Raw genomic sequence first — 16,106 nt, 5'->3', positions numbered from 1 at the left:
TGGGTCTCAAGATTTTTATTTAGATCCCAACTGATATGTTTATTTTTCCAAATAAAAGGAAATGCTTACTCCAGTTTAAATTCAAAACTAGTACCACAAATTTAAATAAATTCAGCTTGAAGTAGCAGAGAATACAAAAGTCCACAGTTCCTTAACTATTTTAAATAACTTTATTATCAAAAGAGATACTAATTTTTCCTGAACTGGGGGGAACTGACATGCCTCTGCTACCACAAAGTCTGAAAAAAATACTGAAAATAAAATATTTATTATGTTTTTTAACTGATAGGCATCACTGAAAATATATTAGCATTCATTCAGAGTTACGATTCTACTAAAAATAAAAAACAAAGGAAAAAAATATAACACTGAAAAGTAATACTTTCAAAAAAGAAATAAAAAAGCATGGAGCTCTTAGAGGTTTCTACACTAGATAAAGTTCATATTCTTTTTCAAATGCTGGAGCAGGATATGTAAACTTGCTAATAAATCACTTCTTTTTTAAACTCATTTCCAAAATTCATTATACCAATAGGGCAAAATGAAAGTAAGCACTGTTTAAGATCAAGTGGTTGCTACATATCAACAATAATGAATGTTTTTGGATCAATTTAGATAATAGATTAGTGTGTAAGGACTCTGATTTCACATTTTTAACAGTTCAACGAAAAAGCAAAAATTTGAATTTCTATACTTCATCTAAGAAAATTAAGTCAGAATTATTCTGTTTACTTGGGTTTTTCATACAAAAATGTACTATACATTCTGATAATTATACTATATATATATATTGTTTGGAACTGAACTGTAAAAACTGTAAAATCTGAGTACCAACCTTAATCAAATCCATTTCCCACTTTTGTATGGATTTATAATACAAAGTTTAGCTCCCAGCTAAGTCAAGATTTCTCAAAAGCAACACGCAATGTATCTAGAATCTATCTACCATTCATACAAAGCATGATCTCTTCATGAGGACTCCATTCAATGGCATACCTGAGTTAGAAAAGGTGCTATAGCAAATAGAAATAGAAATCCACCTACACAGTAGTCATAGAAGAACAGTTTATTGTAAGGAATGATGGACATCTATTCTATTGCCAAGTTTTCCTCAGAAGTTCTGCTGGCGTCTTTTCTTTGCTTCAATGGCCTCTAGAATTGGTTGCCGCTTTGACTGATACCTTTGGCGAACCTCTTCTATCTCCTGCTCCATCATGGGATCGAGTGACCCAAGTCGTCTTTGAAGTTCTTCAACTGTCCAGTTCCTCAACTAAAGAAACAGAGGGGAAAAAGGAGAGAGAGAAATGGAAAAAATGGTACCAAACATGTATTACACTAAATGGTTTGCTAAAGAGTAATGTGGAGGAATTTACTTTTGGCAAATACATGTAATGAAATTTAATGTTAACTCTAAGATCTAATTACTGTTCCTAACTCCAACTGCCTTGCCAAAAATGCCCTTTTAATCATGACTTTTGTAATACCTAATTCCCAGGTAGTGGGAATATTTTCCCTTTATTATATAACAAATGATGCACTATTTTGTCTTAATTCAGCAGAAAGCAACTGCATGTCATGTGATATATTACATATTTGTCCAAGAGAAGACATTATAGTACAATGAAAATCCTAAATTGTTAACTAATATTATTTATAGGTAAGTTCTTGACCTACATCTGTTCATTTAACGACCTTCTGAAGTCATGAGAGCCTTAGAAAAAGTGACTTACGAGGTGTATTTGCATGTACAGGTGCCCAGAGTCATGTGATCACAACTTGAGTGCTTGGCAACTGGCTTGCGTTTACTACTGGTTGCAAGATCCTACAATTATGTGATTACTATTTGTAACCTTTTTTGCCAATCCCTGGGAAAATATACCCATTGGGGAATTTGCTTAACAACTGAATGATTTGTGAAATAACCACAGTAATTCACTTAACCAACATTGGAAAAATTGCATAATTGGGTCTGACTTGACTTACAACTGCAACAACAGATGGCAGAAAGATAATATTATCACCCATACACAATAACACGACTTTAGCCAACAATCCTTTAAACATATTAGACCTGCTAAAATTTTACACTAATCTTGTAATATTTGCTTCAGATATAACACTTCAATATGCAACCCTCAGGAACTGAAATAATAGAATGAAATATAATGCAAAAAAGAAAATATTAATTCAGGGTTGAATGAAGTGTTTTGATTAAAACTTCCATTGTCTCAAAACTCTAAAGAGCTGCTAGATGTCTGGTTAAAATATCATCTTCTTCCAACCTTATCACTTTTCAATAAAAATACTGAATGTTTCCAAGATTAAGCCAAAGGGTCCCCATTTAATACATGCACATTTAAATAGAAGGATTGCCAGATAGAAATGCATGCATACACAAAATGCACAAAGAGTAAGGGAGTATTTAAAAAGAATCTTGACTGACTTTTCATGATTGAACTAATTAATTTCTGGCTTTTTATTTTTATTTTCTCAAATTGCAATGAGCCAGAAATTGCTTTAATGTTGATTTCCTGCAACAATAAGCCAGATTTGCATGGGAACAAAGTAACTATAGCGAGTTTCTTGTCAATTTTCATATATTCATACAAAATCCACAGGGGCAGAACACAAAAACAAACCAAGAGTAAGGCAGTATCCTCGTTTCAGACACAAAACTGAAAAAATCAAAATAGTTTTTCAAAATTTCTGTTGCTAAATGAGACATTTGTTAAGTGAGTTTTGCTCCATTTTATGACCTTTCTTGCCACAACTGTTAAATGAATCATTCCAGTTATTAAGCTCGTAACATAGTTATTAAGTGAATCTGGTTTCCCCATTCACTTTGCTTATAAAAGGTGATCACATGACCCCGGGACACTGCAACCATCGTAAACATGAGTCAGCATCTGAATTTTGATCACATGACTAAGAGGATACCACAATGGTCATAAGTGTGAAAAACAGTCATAAGTCACTTTTTTCAGTTTCTTGTAATTTCAAATGGTCTCTAAACAAACTGTTGTAAGTCGAGGACTACCTGTAATTCAAGTTCTCAAGAGCACTTCACTCAATAACTTTAAAGTATCATATACTATTTTGGCCTCCAGAGACCATTTTATAACTGCAATATAGCTGTTTTCTCAAGACGGAACGGGAGAACTGCAAGCATTGCCAGAACTACTATAAAGTAGAAGAGCAGGAAACTGAAGCATGGATGTGTGTGCGATGCAGCACGTAAGTACAGACTTCTCCAGATACAGTTTTAGTGGCACTACTCCATTCCAATACGCCATTAACATCTTCCACAGATTAAAGTTGTTGGATCATAAACTAGGTCCTGACAGATGGCTGACACATTAGTCTTATTTCCATTCTCTCAGTAGACATTATTCATACATAAGTTCATTCTGTCTGTTTCCACCCAGGAATAGCACAGAACAAAATATTGAGAAGTGTGAAAATTAAACAATTATCTTATAACCAACAAACAAATCAGGAAAATACAATAAAGCTCTTTACTTAATAACACAGATCAATTGTAATATCTGAGCACCTACTCTGGCAGTCAACTTTGTTGATTAGATGAGACTTTCAACTGAGTGTCAACTCAACTCTCAACTAGTTGATAAGAAAAAGAAACTTAAAATTCTTGGTCAGGCAGTAACTTTACTGGATCCCCTAAGTAAGGATATATTGAAAGAGAAACTAACAGGCTGAGCTAAAATTGAAATCATGAAGTCTATGTGAAGATAGAATGAAGGAAAAGTTGAAGATCAAATGAATTATTTATAGAACTTACAGATTTAGGCCCTACCAGGGGTTAGGCAAGTTTCAATATAGGTGGGAATTTATCTTCGTGCTGTATTGCCTGGGACCACAAAATTCTGCTCTGAAGCATCTTATGAGCAGGCTGTGTCTAGCCTAGCATGCATCAAAATTTTGAAGCCTTAGTACAATCTCAACAACACAGATGTGGAGAAAATGATGTTATGTTGAAACAAAAATAACACCACCTAGGAGGACAGACATTAAGAAAGCTTAATTTTCCACTATCACTTTTTATCCCATTGTCAGTTGGGGAAAAAACTGTGTTAAAAGTTGTAAGTAATCATCCTATTTTTTGGAAAAACTAGGTATATAAATTATGTTTCATTCCAAGCCAGGTAAAAATATTTTTCTTCAAAATGTTTACAGTGTTAAAAACTATTTTAGTGCTTTTACATCTTCTGCTTTCCCGCCAGTTTTGGTTTTATATGTCAAATTACTTCCACCCCTTGCTATTATTTTAAATGTATCTTCATCCACGTATTTTGTTGTACCATTATTTGTTTGGAATTTTATGTTTTAATGTACCTGTTCAACATCCAGAAAATGTGGTTATAAAGCAAGCTGGAACTACAGTCAATAATAACTACTCTGCAAGGACTAAAAATGACAATAGGCATGTTTTAATTATCAATGTTCTAAGTAAGAATCACCATTTAAATCTGCTTTTGAAAATTTTCAATTATGTCCTGAGCTGACTTCTGACATTAGAAATTACATTTGTTCCAATACTGCTAAGGACCCAAATATCATACATAGTTATCTGCATGCCTGAGGTTTTTTTTTCTCTAAAAACAGTGAAAGCATTTCCCAAAACACAAGGATTCTTTGCCACAAGAGCTACTGAGGAGAAAATGCCAGTGTCTCTCAGCTCTTCACATGCTCATAGGTTTCTCTGGACCCAAGCACTATTCTGCTGCCAAGAGAACAGATGGGTCTGTTTTCCTTACAAATTTCACTCAACACAACTCCTCAAATACACAGAAGAAGGCCCTTCCTTGTGCATACAATAAATAAATTTCTGAACACAGGGTAGTAGGCCATAAGCCATAAATGGCCATAAGCCATTTTAGAGTTTTAAAATGTAATGTCAAAACTTTAAATTGGGCCTGGAAAGTAACTGGGAATCAGAATAGATCTTTCAACCTGGGCACCAGTTGAAAAAGTCTTTCAATTCACAACTTAAATTAAGATTAAGTGGTGAAAAGAATTTCCTTGGAGGAGTAATGTGTCTTTTGTAGCCTATTATCACTGCTAAAAGGAGGTACAGCTTGTTACTCCCAAAGCAACATTCTCAAAGGTTTGATGCACATACAGAGAAACCAATTCCTCCCCCCTCACACACACTTTTTCTTAAAAATTTGGTCTGCAATGAGGAAATAGGGAAGCTTGCTAACTGCATTTTTGCTATGAAATTGAGGCTGTGCACCACATTTGATGCAGCAGGCAAGATACAAATCACACACCATTATCAAAAGAGAATTTGGTTCAGCCCATCTGCATCACAATGCACATAAGAAGAAAGAACATATCATTAACCAGGGACTCTACAGTATTGACAGGTCTTAGGATTCATTATTCTAGTATGTAAACATTTTTAAAGGCCGTAGCACACAATCATGAACACAGCAATCAGACCAAGCATGAAGTAGCTGTCACAGCTGAACACAGAAATGATTTAATTTTAGTCTTTGGCAGAAATATGGCTATTGCTCAATATCTACATATCCCAATTTTTATAGACAGAGATGAGCAAATGCAGGTTTCTCTGTTTCCAGGAAACTTCAAACACTGCTTTAGATATAACTGCTGGACAACTGCAAGCCATTATAAAGATACATTATCTCAGACTTTTTAAATTAAAAACCGTTGTCACTAGAGGCAAAGGGCTCTAAATAATACTGGATGAGATTAATTATGAGAATCCACTTCCATCGGATTTCATCCTTTACAGAGAAACTACTTCAATTACTCTGATGAACTATATGTCAGGAGACAGAGATGGAAGAAATAATTTGGAATCTATTCTTGTAAACCTCTCAGCAGTTTTTTTAATAGTTCTGATAGTTGCTTTCTTATTCTACACTGCCCTGATTTTTTTAGATTGAAGAGAAATTTTCTGAAAAGACAAGATGTCACTTTTTCACAAAAGGCCACATGATGATGATGCAGACCCATCAAAGATATTTTAACCAACAGGATCAAGTCTGAAGTATTAATGAGTATATATTCTAGCCATTGCACAAACTGTGGAGTAAGATGATGTGACCAGAAAGTATCACAGACTAGAAACAACTGAAAAGGAACATCAAGTGCTATCTGGGAATTCCTGTAAATTTACTACATGGAAAGCTATTAATATTTTAGAGGATCTAAAAAATAAAAATCTTAGCACAAGCATCTACTCTTAATGCAGCTTAATAATTTAGGCATATTGGATGGAGAGATACTGTGAACAGCAACACAGAATACATTCATAACACTGTGTGTATTGCATTTTGGTTCAGGATATTAGAAAGTGATGGGGAAAACTACTTTATTCTATGCTGCAATTCCCTTATCAAGGACTGGAAGACCTGAGAGACTTTAATATATGTTAAAATTTGGCATGAAAAATAGGAGAACACATTTACCATGTGTGAAAAGCTTGCCTAGAATATTTAGTTTGGGTTAAGTAGCAGCTCTCTTTAGAAGACAAACAGCCACCTAATCAGTAATGTGGAGGCACATAATTCTTTAGGCTCAACTAACATCCCAATTTTTAAACAAGGGGAGGGACTCCAGATATCCTGGGAAAGAAGGAAGATAGTGTCTGGAGAATTCTTTATGATGAGTTATTTGTTTTGTTACCAGGCAACTGAATTAGTGTTTCTTCGTTCACAGGGGCCCAAGGGAGAAAAAGTATGTATTAAATATGAACATCTTTTCCCAGTCTTATTTACCCAAACCACCACAGTGAGGAGGCAGGGAATACTACAAGTCCCCTCTCCTAAGGAGGTCCATCTAGCAGGAAGGATCAAGAAGAAGGATCTTCTCCATGGTGGCTCCCTTCCTGTGGAACATCATCCCTGCAGAGATAAGATTGGTCTCCACTTTGGCATTTTCTCACATGGCCCCGAGGGCATGATTCTGCCAATGTGGCTGGAGATCCCACAGTGATACGGAGCCCATCCAGTGACTCGGCTGATTGTTGTTGCCAGGGCGATGGGGAGTTATTATTTTTTTTGTACTGGGAGTTTATTCTTATAAGTCACCAGAAGTCACCAAGAGTGAGTTGGGCAGCCATATAAATTTTCTTAAATAAATAAGCATCACCTAGTTCACTAATTTGTTGTGACCAGCACTCATTTCATAATGATTTAAGTTCAATCACACTGTTATTTTGATAATATTATTTTGCCCTGATTTTAAAAAAAATGCAGGAAAAGAAGTTGGGAGTTTAAAAAATAGTAATCAGACTCTATATACTCACACAGTTCACAACCAGGTTTCAGCACTGTTGTGATGATTTAACAGAATGTTAAGTTGAATCCAGGTACATGAATAAACGTGCTCTTAGGTCAAATTCAATAGTCGTCGAGACCAACTTTGAGAGATCCCACTCATCAATAACAAACTTATCAAGATGTATTCAATTTATAGGATATCAGATGTGATATTCCTGAAGTGTAACTGGTCCACTGCTTACTCCCAAGTTCAAGGAACAGATTTGTCTTGTTAACCCAGTTTTATGAGACACTTAAATACAGTGGCTTACTCCATAAAAAATAGGGTAAACAATACGATTCATTTGCATTTTACATAGCATGCTACATAACAACTGTTCCAAAACAGTGATCACTGTTTACAAGTCACAGTGTATGAATTTGTAAAGAACTATGTTGAGCTTATGAAAGGGCATAGCACTGGGGAAAGTCAGACTTCTGATTGTAAGCTGAACTGAAATCCTGCTGTGCTTCTGAAAAGGAAACATGATTTACTAAAATCAAGTCATAAAAAGAAAACAGGAAATTAATACAATATTTATTCTCACTTGAACAGTTTGATGCTTCTATTTGTTTGCCCAATTCTTCTGCATAATAATGTAAGCAGACTATTAGAAATGTGCTTCTGGATTAAAGAAATTATCAATATTTAGATTAAACAGTCACTTATAATCACCCATGTGATCCGGAGTCATGCATACATATGATTATTTAGTATTTTGGTTTACTCTCGCCTCAGCTATTAATAGATTCTAATTGGTTATGGCTAATAACACAAGTAAAGCAATTATAATAAATAGCCTAATTTTGCATTAACAACAAACTGCAATGATAAATAAATTGTCTAGTAGTGTTGTCATTATTCATTCAGTCCCAAAGATCTGCAGGCAGGATACGCATCATGACCATGCTTTATTTCTTTGTTTATCAGGTATTGCCTCAGGAAAAGCAGCAGTGAGTTTGAGCTCCTGTCTTCGTATCTTTTCATTTTCTAATAAAAAATAGATATCCTAATTTCATTCTTACAGGACTAGAAAGATTTTAAAGTGCATGATTTCATGACTCAATTCCTTTTCATGTGTTATATATGGTCCAGATTTTCAATATGTCTCATTTTAATTCTATGCAAAGAAATCCTAAGTGAATAGAATTTTCTATACTATATTTTTGTATACTAATGAATTGTTAAGGCTAATGCTAATTGTTAGCATTCAAAGATATATTATGGGTATTTTGTCTGATCTGAACTACCTATTCATAACTACTTCGCCTTTACAAATTATTTAACTGATATCAAACTAAAAGTCCCTGCTTAGATGTAAAATAAAATAATAATTTTAATACAAGTGTTCAAGGGGACAAAATGATGAAGAAATGCATGTAAATCCCACATTTTGGAAAATAAGTCTAAATTGGATCAGTGCTTCAGTTTGCCCATGCTACAATATTTTTACATCTGCAAGAACTACAAATTTAATTTCTGCTAGCATTTTGATACAAGCTTGCTTGAAAGGGAAGAAATGTTAGGGTGCCTCAATGATCTTGTTTCACAAAAGGCAATTACAAGCATTTCATCTAATAAATCTTTAAAGGACATCAAAAGGCTTTGATAATTTAATCTAATAACACACAAAGGAGGTTGTCTTTCTTCCATTATTGGATTAAAAAAGCAAAGGTCAGCATCTCAGGATCAACAATAATGAAACACAGAGCTTTTTCACATAGCCATTTATTGTAGTTAAAGCATTAAAATACTTACAATTGAGAAATGTTGGCTGTTTCAGTGGGCATATTTTCTCCTCAAAATAAATACTTTGTTTTCTGATTTTTAGACAGCAAAGTAGTTAATACTTAACAAAGCAATACATCAAATTACTAAACTTCATGTTTGTGAACTACTTTTAATACACACAAACCTGAAAAAGTTTAGCCTTCAAAAATTTCTGCTCCTATTTGACAAAAATCATATTCCTCAGAGAGTCCCTGATGAAAATGTTTTTGCTTACTTGCAAGTTGTAGTTATTATTGTCATTCTTTATGCTGTTTACTATGAATTGTATTATTTTATTTATTTATTGTAGGTTTATATTGTATTGTTATATACTGTTGTAAGCCATCAGGGGTCCAAAAGATTCAGTACCATACCAATTGGACAAATATAGATCAATAACATAAATGATATATGCTTTATGCATTTAAATTCCCTTTCTACAGACAATATTAATATTCATTCTGTTATTGGGAAGTGCTGATAGATATAAATTATACAGATACTGAAATGCAAACTTTTAATAGGGAAGAGACATTCATAGAACACAGGATATTTAAGCCATAGAAGACTTTGTAAGCTGCAAGAACTGATTCCATAGCATTCACAATTGATGAGAAATCAAATCTTGCAGTTTCAATTTACCGAGACATTAACCATATCGAGCTTCTAAGAGCCTGAATCAATCCACTGCAGGAAAAAAAATTATCTGGCCCATGGGATAGTTTCACTGAATTGGATTACATTAATACATTTTGAATGTATTAATGCATGAGAAATTATGCTTATAGCCAATAGTAAAAAGAAATCACAGCTAGCCTAGCTTTCAAACTTAGATTTAAGAAAATTTAATTTCTTAAATAAAAATGTATTTAATGCACATAAAGATCTCATATTATTTCATATATTCCAATACTTGCAATACTTTTCTTGAAATCATTTTTGAACTATATTAGAAGACAATATTTGTAGTTCAGGGTTCAACTGGGGGGAATCTTTGGTGCTCTCCGAGCTTGGTTGTTTTTGTGCAGACATTTCATTACTTAACAAGGTAACATAACTGCTGCTAGCACTGATGATGTTATCTAGTTTGGTAATGAAACATCTACAAAAAAACAACCAAGCTCAGAGAGCACCAAGGACCACATGGAACTATATTAATTTCCCAAAACCAGAAATTTGAAAGGGGGAAGGAGTGGATAAAAGTAGCTTAGGAAAATCTACATACACACAACATTGGAATAAAGAAAAATAATCACACTCCTTGAAAATGCTTCACAAAGAGGAAAAAGAGGCTTTATTATAAACAACTGCAGTATGATTGCATCCATAACTATCCTACTTCTAATTTTATATAGTATTCTTCACTTCTGACATACTTTTGCTATTTAATTTAAACTAAAGTATTAAAACCAGTTAATCATCATGATCTCTATCATTCACACACTACCAAACAATCTTACCAGGATGTGGAATGCATTTTATTTAGAAATAAAGTTGCCCAACTCTATAACAACTCTGGCGGGTGTATAGTAAAAATAGCAAATACAATTAAAAAACTCTGAATTCTTTAAGAAAAACAACCATTAAAAGATAATCAAACATATCGGATTGACTACCCACTCTAGCCCAAAGCCTGGATTACATTTTCACAGGTCTTTTGAACGTGGCCAAGATGGAGGCCAGGTTTATCTGGCAGAAGGATGGTGTTCCAAAAAAGCATGCCTCCTAGGTCTCATCAGGTAACTATCTTAATGGATGGGATGTGGAGCATGACATCAGCATACAGGATGGAAGAGTACCAAGTTTTACATCGGACTGGTTCAAAAATGGGGAAATGCAGTTCAATGTAAGAAGTGTAAGCAAATGTAAACTGCTGCACGATGAGGAAAAAGAAAAAAAAGAAACTTCTGACATCTCCCAAATATTGCTGATAGTGATTGTGATGGAATATGCACCTGAAATGGTGGGTGGGTGGGGGGATTGTGGCAGGAGCACTGCAGTTTCCCAAGGAGGAGGCAGTACATTGCAGAGAGAACCCCAAATTAAGAAACTGCAAAGTCCCGAACTTGATGGAGGCAGAAGGAAGAGATCTCTCAGGATATATCCATTAGGTTAGAAGGTTATAGCTTTAGTTTGGCAAGATCTGTCTATTAGGTTTAAGCAAATAAAGAATTGAGTTGATTGGATTCACTGTGTTGTCTTTGGATTTGGGCCTGACAGTAATTGACAAGGAAAACTAATCTGGATTTTTGGTGGATAACTTGATGATCCATGTTGCTATCATTTTGGGAATACTGTGCACATGACTGTTAGAATGTGAGAAACACATTGATGAGCAGAAAAAAAATACTCTGGAGGAAAACTATAATGATTAATTTTCCAGACACCAAAATTAAAATATTTGAGAATAAAAGGATGGCAAAATAAAGACATATAAAATTATGCAATGTGTGAAAGTAAACAGAAAAAAGGTTCACCCTATCTCAGTATCGACCCTGAAATCTTTTAATGAAATTGAATAATGCAAACTTGGAGAATTTTGTGCCAGTAAACTTTCAAAAGGACTTAACAAATATATACAAGCTGAGGCTATCAGTGACACCAGTTATTATAGCTATGTATTGCCTCCAGAATCAGAAGTAATATACCTTTGACCACCATTTACTAAGGAGCACAAAAAAATAGTATCCTGTTTTGTTGTTTGTAGCCTAACATAAAGATCTAATTGGGCAATATGAAGAGAAAATGTTAGTCTAATTAGAACTTTAGTCTCATCCGGTTGTCTTTTGTTTATATTTCATGTTGCATTCAAGTTTACTTCAGCCTTACGAAGATTTTATAATTGATGGGAAAAAGCTGGACTCTGATTACATTAAAAAAAATAGATCTCCAGTCATGAAACTCACTGAGTTTTGTCAATATTCTCATTCTAAACTATCTTGGAGAGCTTTTTGTGAGAAATATAACTACCAAAGCATGCTCTGACATGGCCAATAAAGCAAGGAAGTGAGTGGCTTGATTCCTTTAATCCTTTTATATTAGTGATGATATTAAATGATTTACAAAGGAAGTAAAGAGCCATTTTTCAAGCAAATGTCTCTGCTTAGTGAATAGAAGTTCACTGTAAGACATACAGCTAGAATGAGATCACATTTCTCAAGCTTGTAGAACACCTCAATGACATTGCTGCACAAAGACAGGAGCTAATTGGGAGCTAGGTTCACTAAGGTCAAGAAAAGAGTCTTATTTCAAAAATAGATTGGCAAACATTGCAATCAAATCTTCTATGTATGTCAAACCTGTTTTGGTAGCTTTTGTAAGTGACATATTTTGTACCCTTATTTTTAAAATTGTATTCCTTACTTTTGTTTTAGATTTTGTAACTCACCTTTATTATTTTTATTAGCTCAAGGTGGCAAACATAAAACTGAAAAAGAATATAATCTCACTAAGCTGAGAGCTTAAATTGAATCAGTTCAGCTATTCAGACTAGATACATAGGAAAACATTCTTAATATGACCTTCTGTTAGAAACAATGTTTAAGCCCTAGGAGTCTTTATAGTAAGTTGGATTGCAAACATAACGAAAAAAACCAATGAAAAAAGATTATATTTTTGCAAATCATATCAGTGTCTATTTTCAAAACTGCAAAGAAGTATTAAGGAAGAGCCCCATGGTTATATGATCACAATTTGCCACCTTCCTTGCCAAGCTTTCCACAAGCAAAGTTACAGAGGAACTGGTAGGGAACCTCACAAGTCACTCTGTGAAGTGTCCCTGGCTTCCCTGTGCTCACATCAACCCAGAATCTCCTTCGTCTGGCCTCCCTATGCTTATGCAGTGTCACAGTCTAGCTGATAGGGCTGGCTGTACATCAGTCCCTACCCACTCACCCCCATTCACAGTACATCAGTCCCTACCCACCCCCATTCTCCTTACCTGGTGTCCCGCTGCTTCCTGTTTTAACAAGCCACACCCCTTGAGGCTATAACAGCAACCTGGACTGCTGAGACTGTTGCCGCTAAGCAATGGGGTCATGTGATTTGTGCTTTACAACCAAATTGCTTAGTAACAGCAATGCCAGTCCCAATTGCCATTATAACCCAAAGACTACCTGTAAACCTTATATAATTATATGCTAGTTACCAAAAATTGTTTTTAAAAATTAGACATCAAGTTATCTTAATATGGAATACTGTTTTCTTATAATCTTTTGATCACAATATTTAATCTTTTTTACAATCTGCCAATGTTATGAAATGCTATGGGTTCCGACTTTGAATGATCTTTTCAAATGTCACAAGCTCAAAACAAATTCACATATGTTCTCAGTTTTATTTTGACGTTAGAACAACATACACCTTTTGTTTGATCTTGGAACAAAACATCATCGATCTGGAGGCTTCTAAATGCAGCAAATGAAACAAAACTTGCTCATTATGAACACAGCATTCAGCCACATAAACAAAGCAGAACCATTTACATCTGGGTGAAATCAATGTTATTAAACCATTTTCCTTGTTTAAAATATTAACTTATCATAAATAAAGAATTGTTGAGTGATTATATTGTATGAATCCCTCCCCCCGCGCATTTATTTGAAAAACTAAGTCTTCAGTGCCTAGGTTGCATTTTTTCCCCCTTGCAATCAGCCACAGGGAAAGATAAAGATGAAAAAAAATCTATCAGACTCAGTGAAAAGTCCTGCATCCCCCCGCCACTACCTCTCGTGCAACCATTTCACGTTCGCTGAGATTCTCCCAAGATGCTATAATTTGTCTTAGGGGCAGGAGGAGACTTCCAAGACCCATTGCGGCACTGAAGAACATAGGAGATGTGGAGGAAAGGGAAAATCTTTATAGCTTCATGTATTTCTTCAACACTGATTTCAATGGAGACCCTTCCCCCAAACTAAATGAAGTAAGGGAGAAAGAATTTTCTAAGAATTGAGTATTGCCATTTTTAGCTATGCTATGCTCATCTGAGAGTGCTGAGTTTTCCTATGGATTGTCATTTGATGTTTCACTGTTAATTATCCAGAGTTGATTGGGGCTATAAAATAAAAATTATATAAATTGTGCTTCCCTTGTGAATATGACCTCTTTGCAGTAATCAGATTTTAGAAAGAAACTTGTTTGCCATCAAATTGTCCTCCAAATTTGATTGCTGCCAAGGAGGATTAGAAAAACATCAAGTTTAATTAAAAAAAATTTTTTTGAGTGATGTATATAAAGAGAAAAGAAGCAAGATACCAAATCATTTATAAGACAAAAAAACATCAGCACACAAAAAAAGTAATACATCATCAGGCATGTTGGTCTTTGTAAACCAGAACATATTTTCATTAATCAATAAACAGTAAATCACTTGGCATCTTAAAAGGCCTCACTATCAATCATTTCCATAAATAATAATAGATGTTTCCTCTGTGCAACTGGTAAGACCATTAACATTCCTTGGAACTCTTCCGAAGCACTTAATATATCAAATCTTAGAAAGTGAAATATGCTCGAGGATACTAAAGTTTTGGCTACTTGATCTTCATTACAGCCCTATTCTATTGTAAAAGTTTTCTACAGAAAACACACTCTGCATACTAAAGATTCAAAACTTGGTCTTCAGCATCCTATGTAATTGGACTGGAAGAAGCTTTAAAGCTGCTATTGGAGAAAAAATTAGTAGGGACGCAAGAATTACTTAATGACCTAATATAAAAATCTGCATAATTTACCTGTACCTGGAGGTTTACAACATATGTTAAAATCTATAAAGCCTCAAACACTATTCAATATTTTCTACAGCCTAGATTGGTTAGATGTAATATTTGTTCTCTCAAATGTTAAGGCACTAAGTTCTCTGCAATAAGTTCCATGACTGGGGACTGGCCTTGATCCTACTGGTCTTTTGCAAAGCATTGAAGACCTGGATGTACTCCATGGCATCAAGATTAGAAGTTAGCTATCATGAGATGTTATTGTTCTGCTAAATGGCCATGGCAGTTTTTAATGTTTTGTGAAGATTGGATTTTTGTATTGTTTATAATTTGTTATTAGCTGCCCAAAGCCATATTTGCAAGATGCAGGGATATTTAAATTGATTTAGTAAATTAAAAAATGGAATAAATAACTGTATAGTACATACACACTGCTTTCAATATTTTGTAAAATAAGAGCACGAATCACTTTCTTTACAACTGCTGCGCATTTAGAAAAATCAGACTGCACCTTACCATCACAAAGTTCAATGTGGGCAGCAGTAGGACTACAAAAAGCTTTGGATTTGAATTAGTAGGTAGCCCTATCAGCTAGACTAGATCAGAAAACTGGCTCCATGCGAAGGCTGGAACTGCATTTTAGTGAGATAGATTATAGAAACAGTTTTGCTAGTCTGCTTAGTCAGGAATGAGTCACTCAAGTCTCTTCCTAACAATATCTCCTTTGCCGCAGCTTCAAGAATGTCCCTAAGGAAACATGTATTCAGAGCATGGCACTTAGCATGTCTCAGCAATTCCTTAAAGCAGAGGTCCTCAAACTTGGCCACTTTAAGACTTGTGGACTTCAACTCCCAAAATTCCCCAGCCAGCCATGAACCAGTATTTAATACTTTTTGTTAAAGAAGTAATATGTAGCATTGAAGGTGTCTAGTATTTACAGCATTTATGTAAGCAGAAAATTCAGTTATAGGTTGACATGCTAAAAGTACATTTAGTGTATGCTAAAAGTGTGTACGTTTAGTGTTTGCTAAAAGAAGATTTAGTATATCACAGAAAAAAAGGTCTCTTTGGATTCAGGTCAGAGACCTGTAATAAAAATACGGTACTTGAGTTTGCTAATTGATGGCATCAAAGTGACTTTGATTTCTTAGGTGGAAATCTCTGGGGAATCGCAGAGCTGTGAGTTAGATGAGAAGTCAAAAAATGATTGTGAAAAAAGGCTTAGATTAATGGCAAACAAATCCTGTACTTTTGTCAAGAGAACTACATAAAAATGTCCAGGAGTTTAAATTGAATAAAAGGAAACTACTT

The 16,106-nt window shown here is 34.6% G+C and overlaps 1 protein-coding gene across 1 annotated transcript in view; it reads right to left on the bottom strand.

The window, feature by feature from the left end:
* Positions 1 to 787: 787 nt before the first annotated feature.
* Positions 788 to 16,106, bottom strand: part of STK4 (serine/threonine kinase 4) — a 56,699-nt gene continuing 41,380 nt past the window's right edge. Inside the window, exon 11 of the mRNA XM_015816362.1 lies at positions 788 to 1,270. Within this exon, the coding sequence (XP_015671848.1) occupies positions 1,112 to 1,270 (159 nt within the window). The 3' untranslated portion in view covers positions 788 to 1,111. The remainder of the gene's footprint in view (positions 1,271 to 16,106) is intronic.

Source organism: Protobothrops mucrosquamatus, unplaced genomic scaffold, assembly GCF_001527695.2.
Source record: "Protobothrops mucrosquamatus isolate PMUCROS unplaced genomic scaffold, P.Mucros_1.0 scaffold437, whole genome shotgun sequence".
Lineage (NCBI taxonomy): Eukaryota > Metazoa > Chordata > Lepidosauria > Squamata > Viperidae > Protobothrops > Protobothrops mucrosquamatus.
This window is presented reverse-complemented; position numbering and strand designations above follow the sequence as displayed.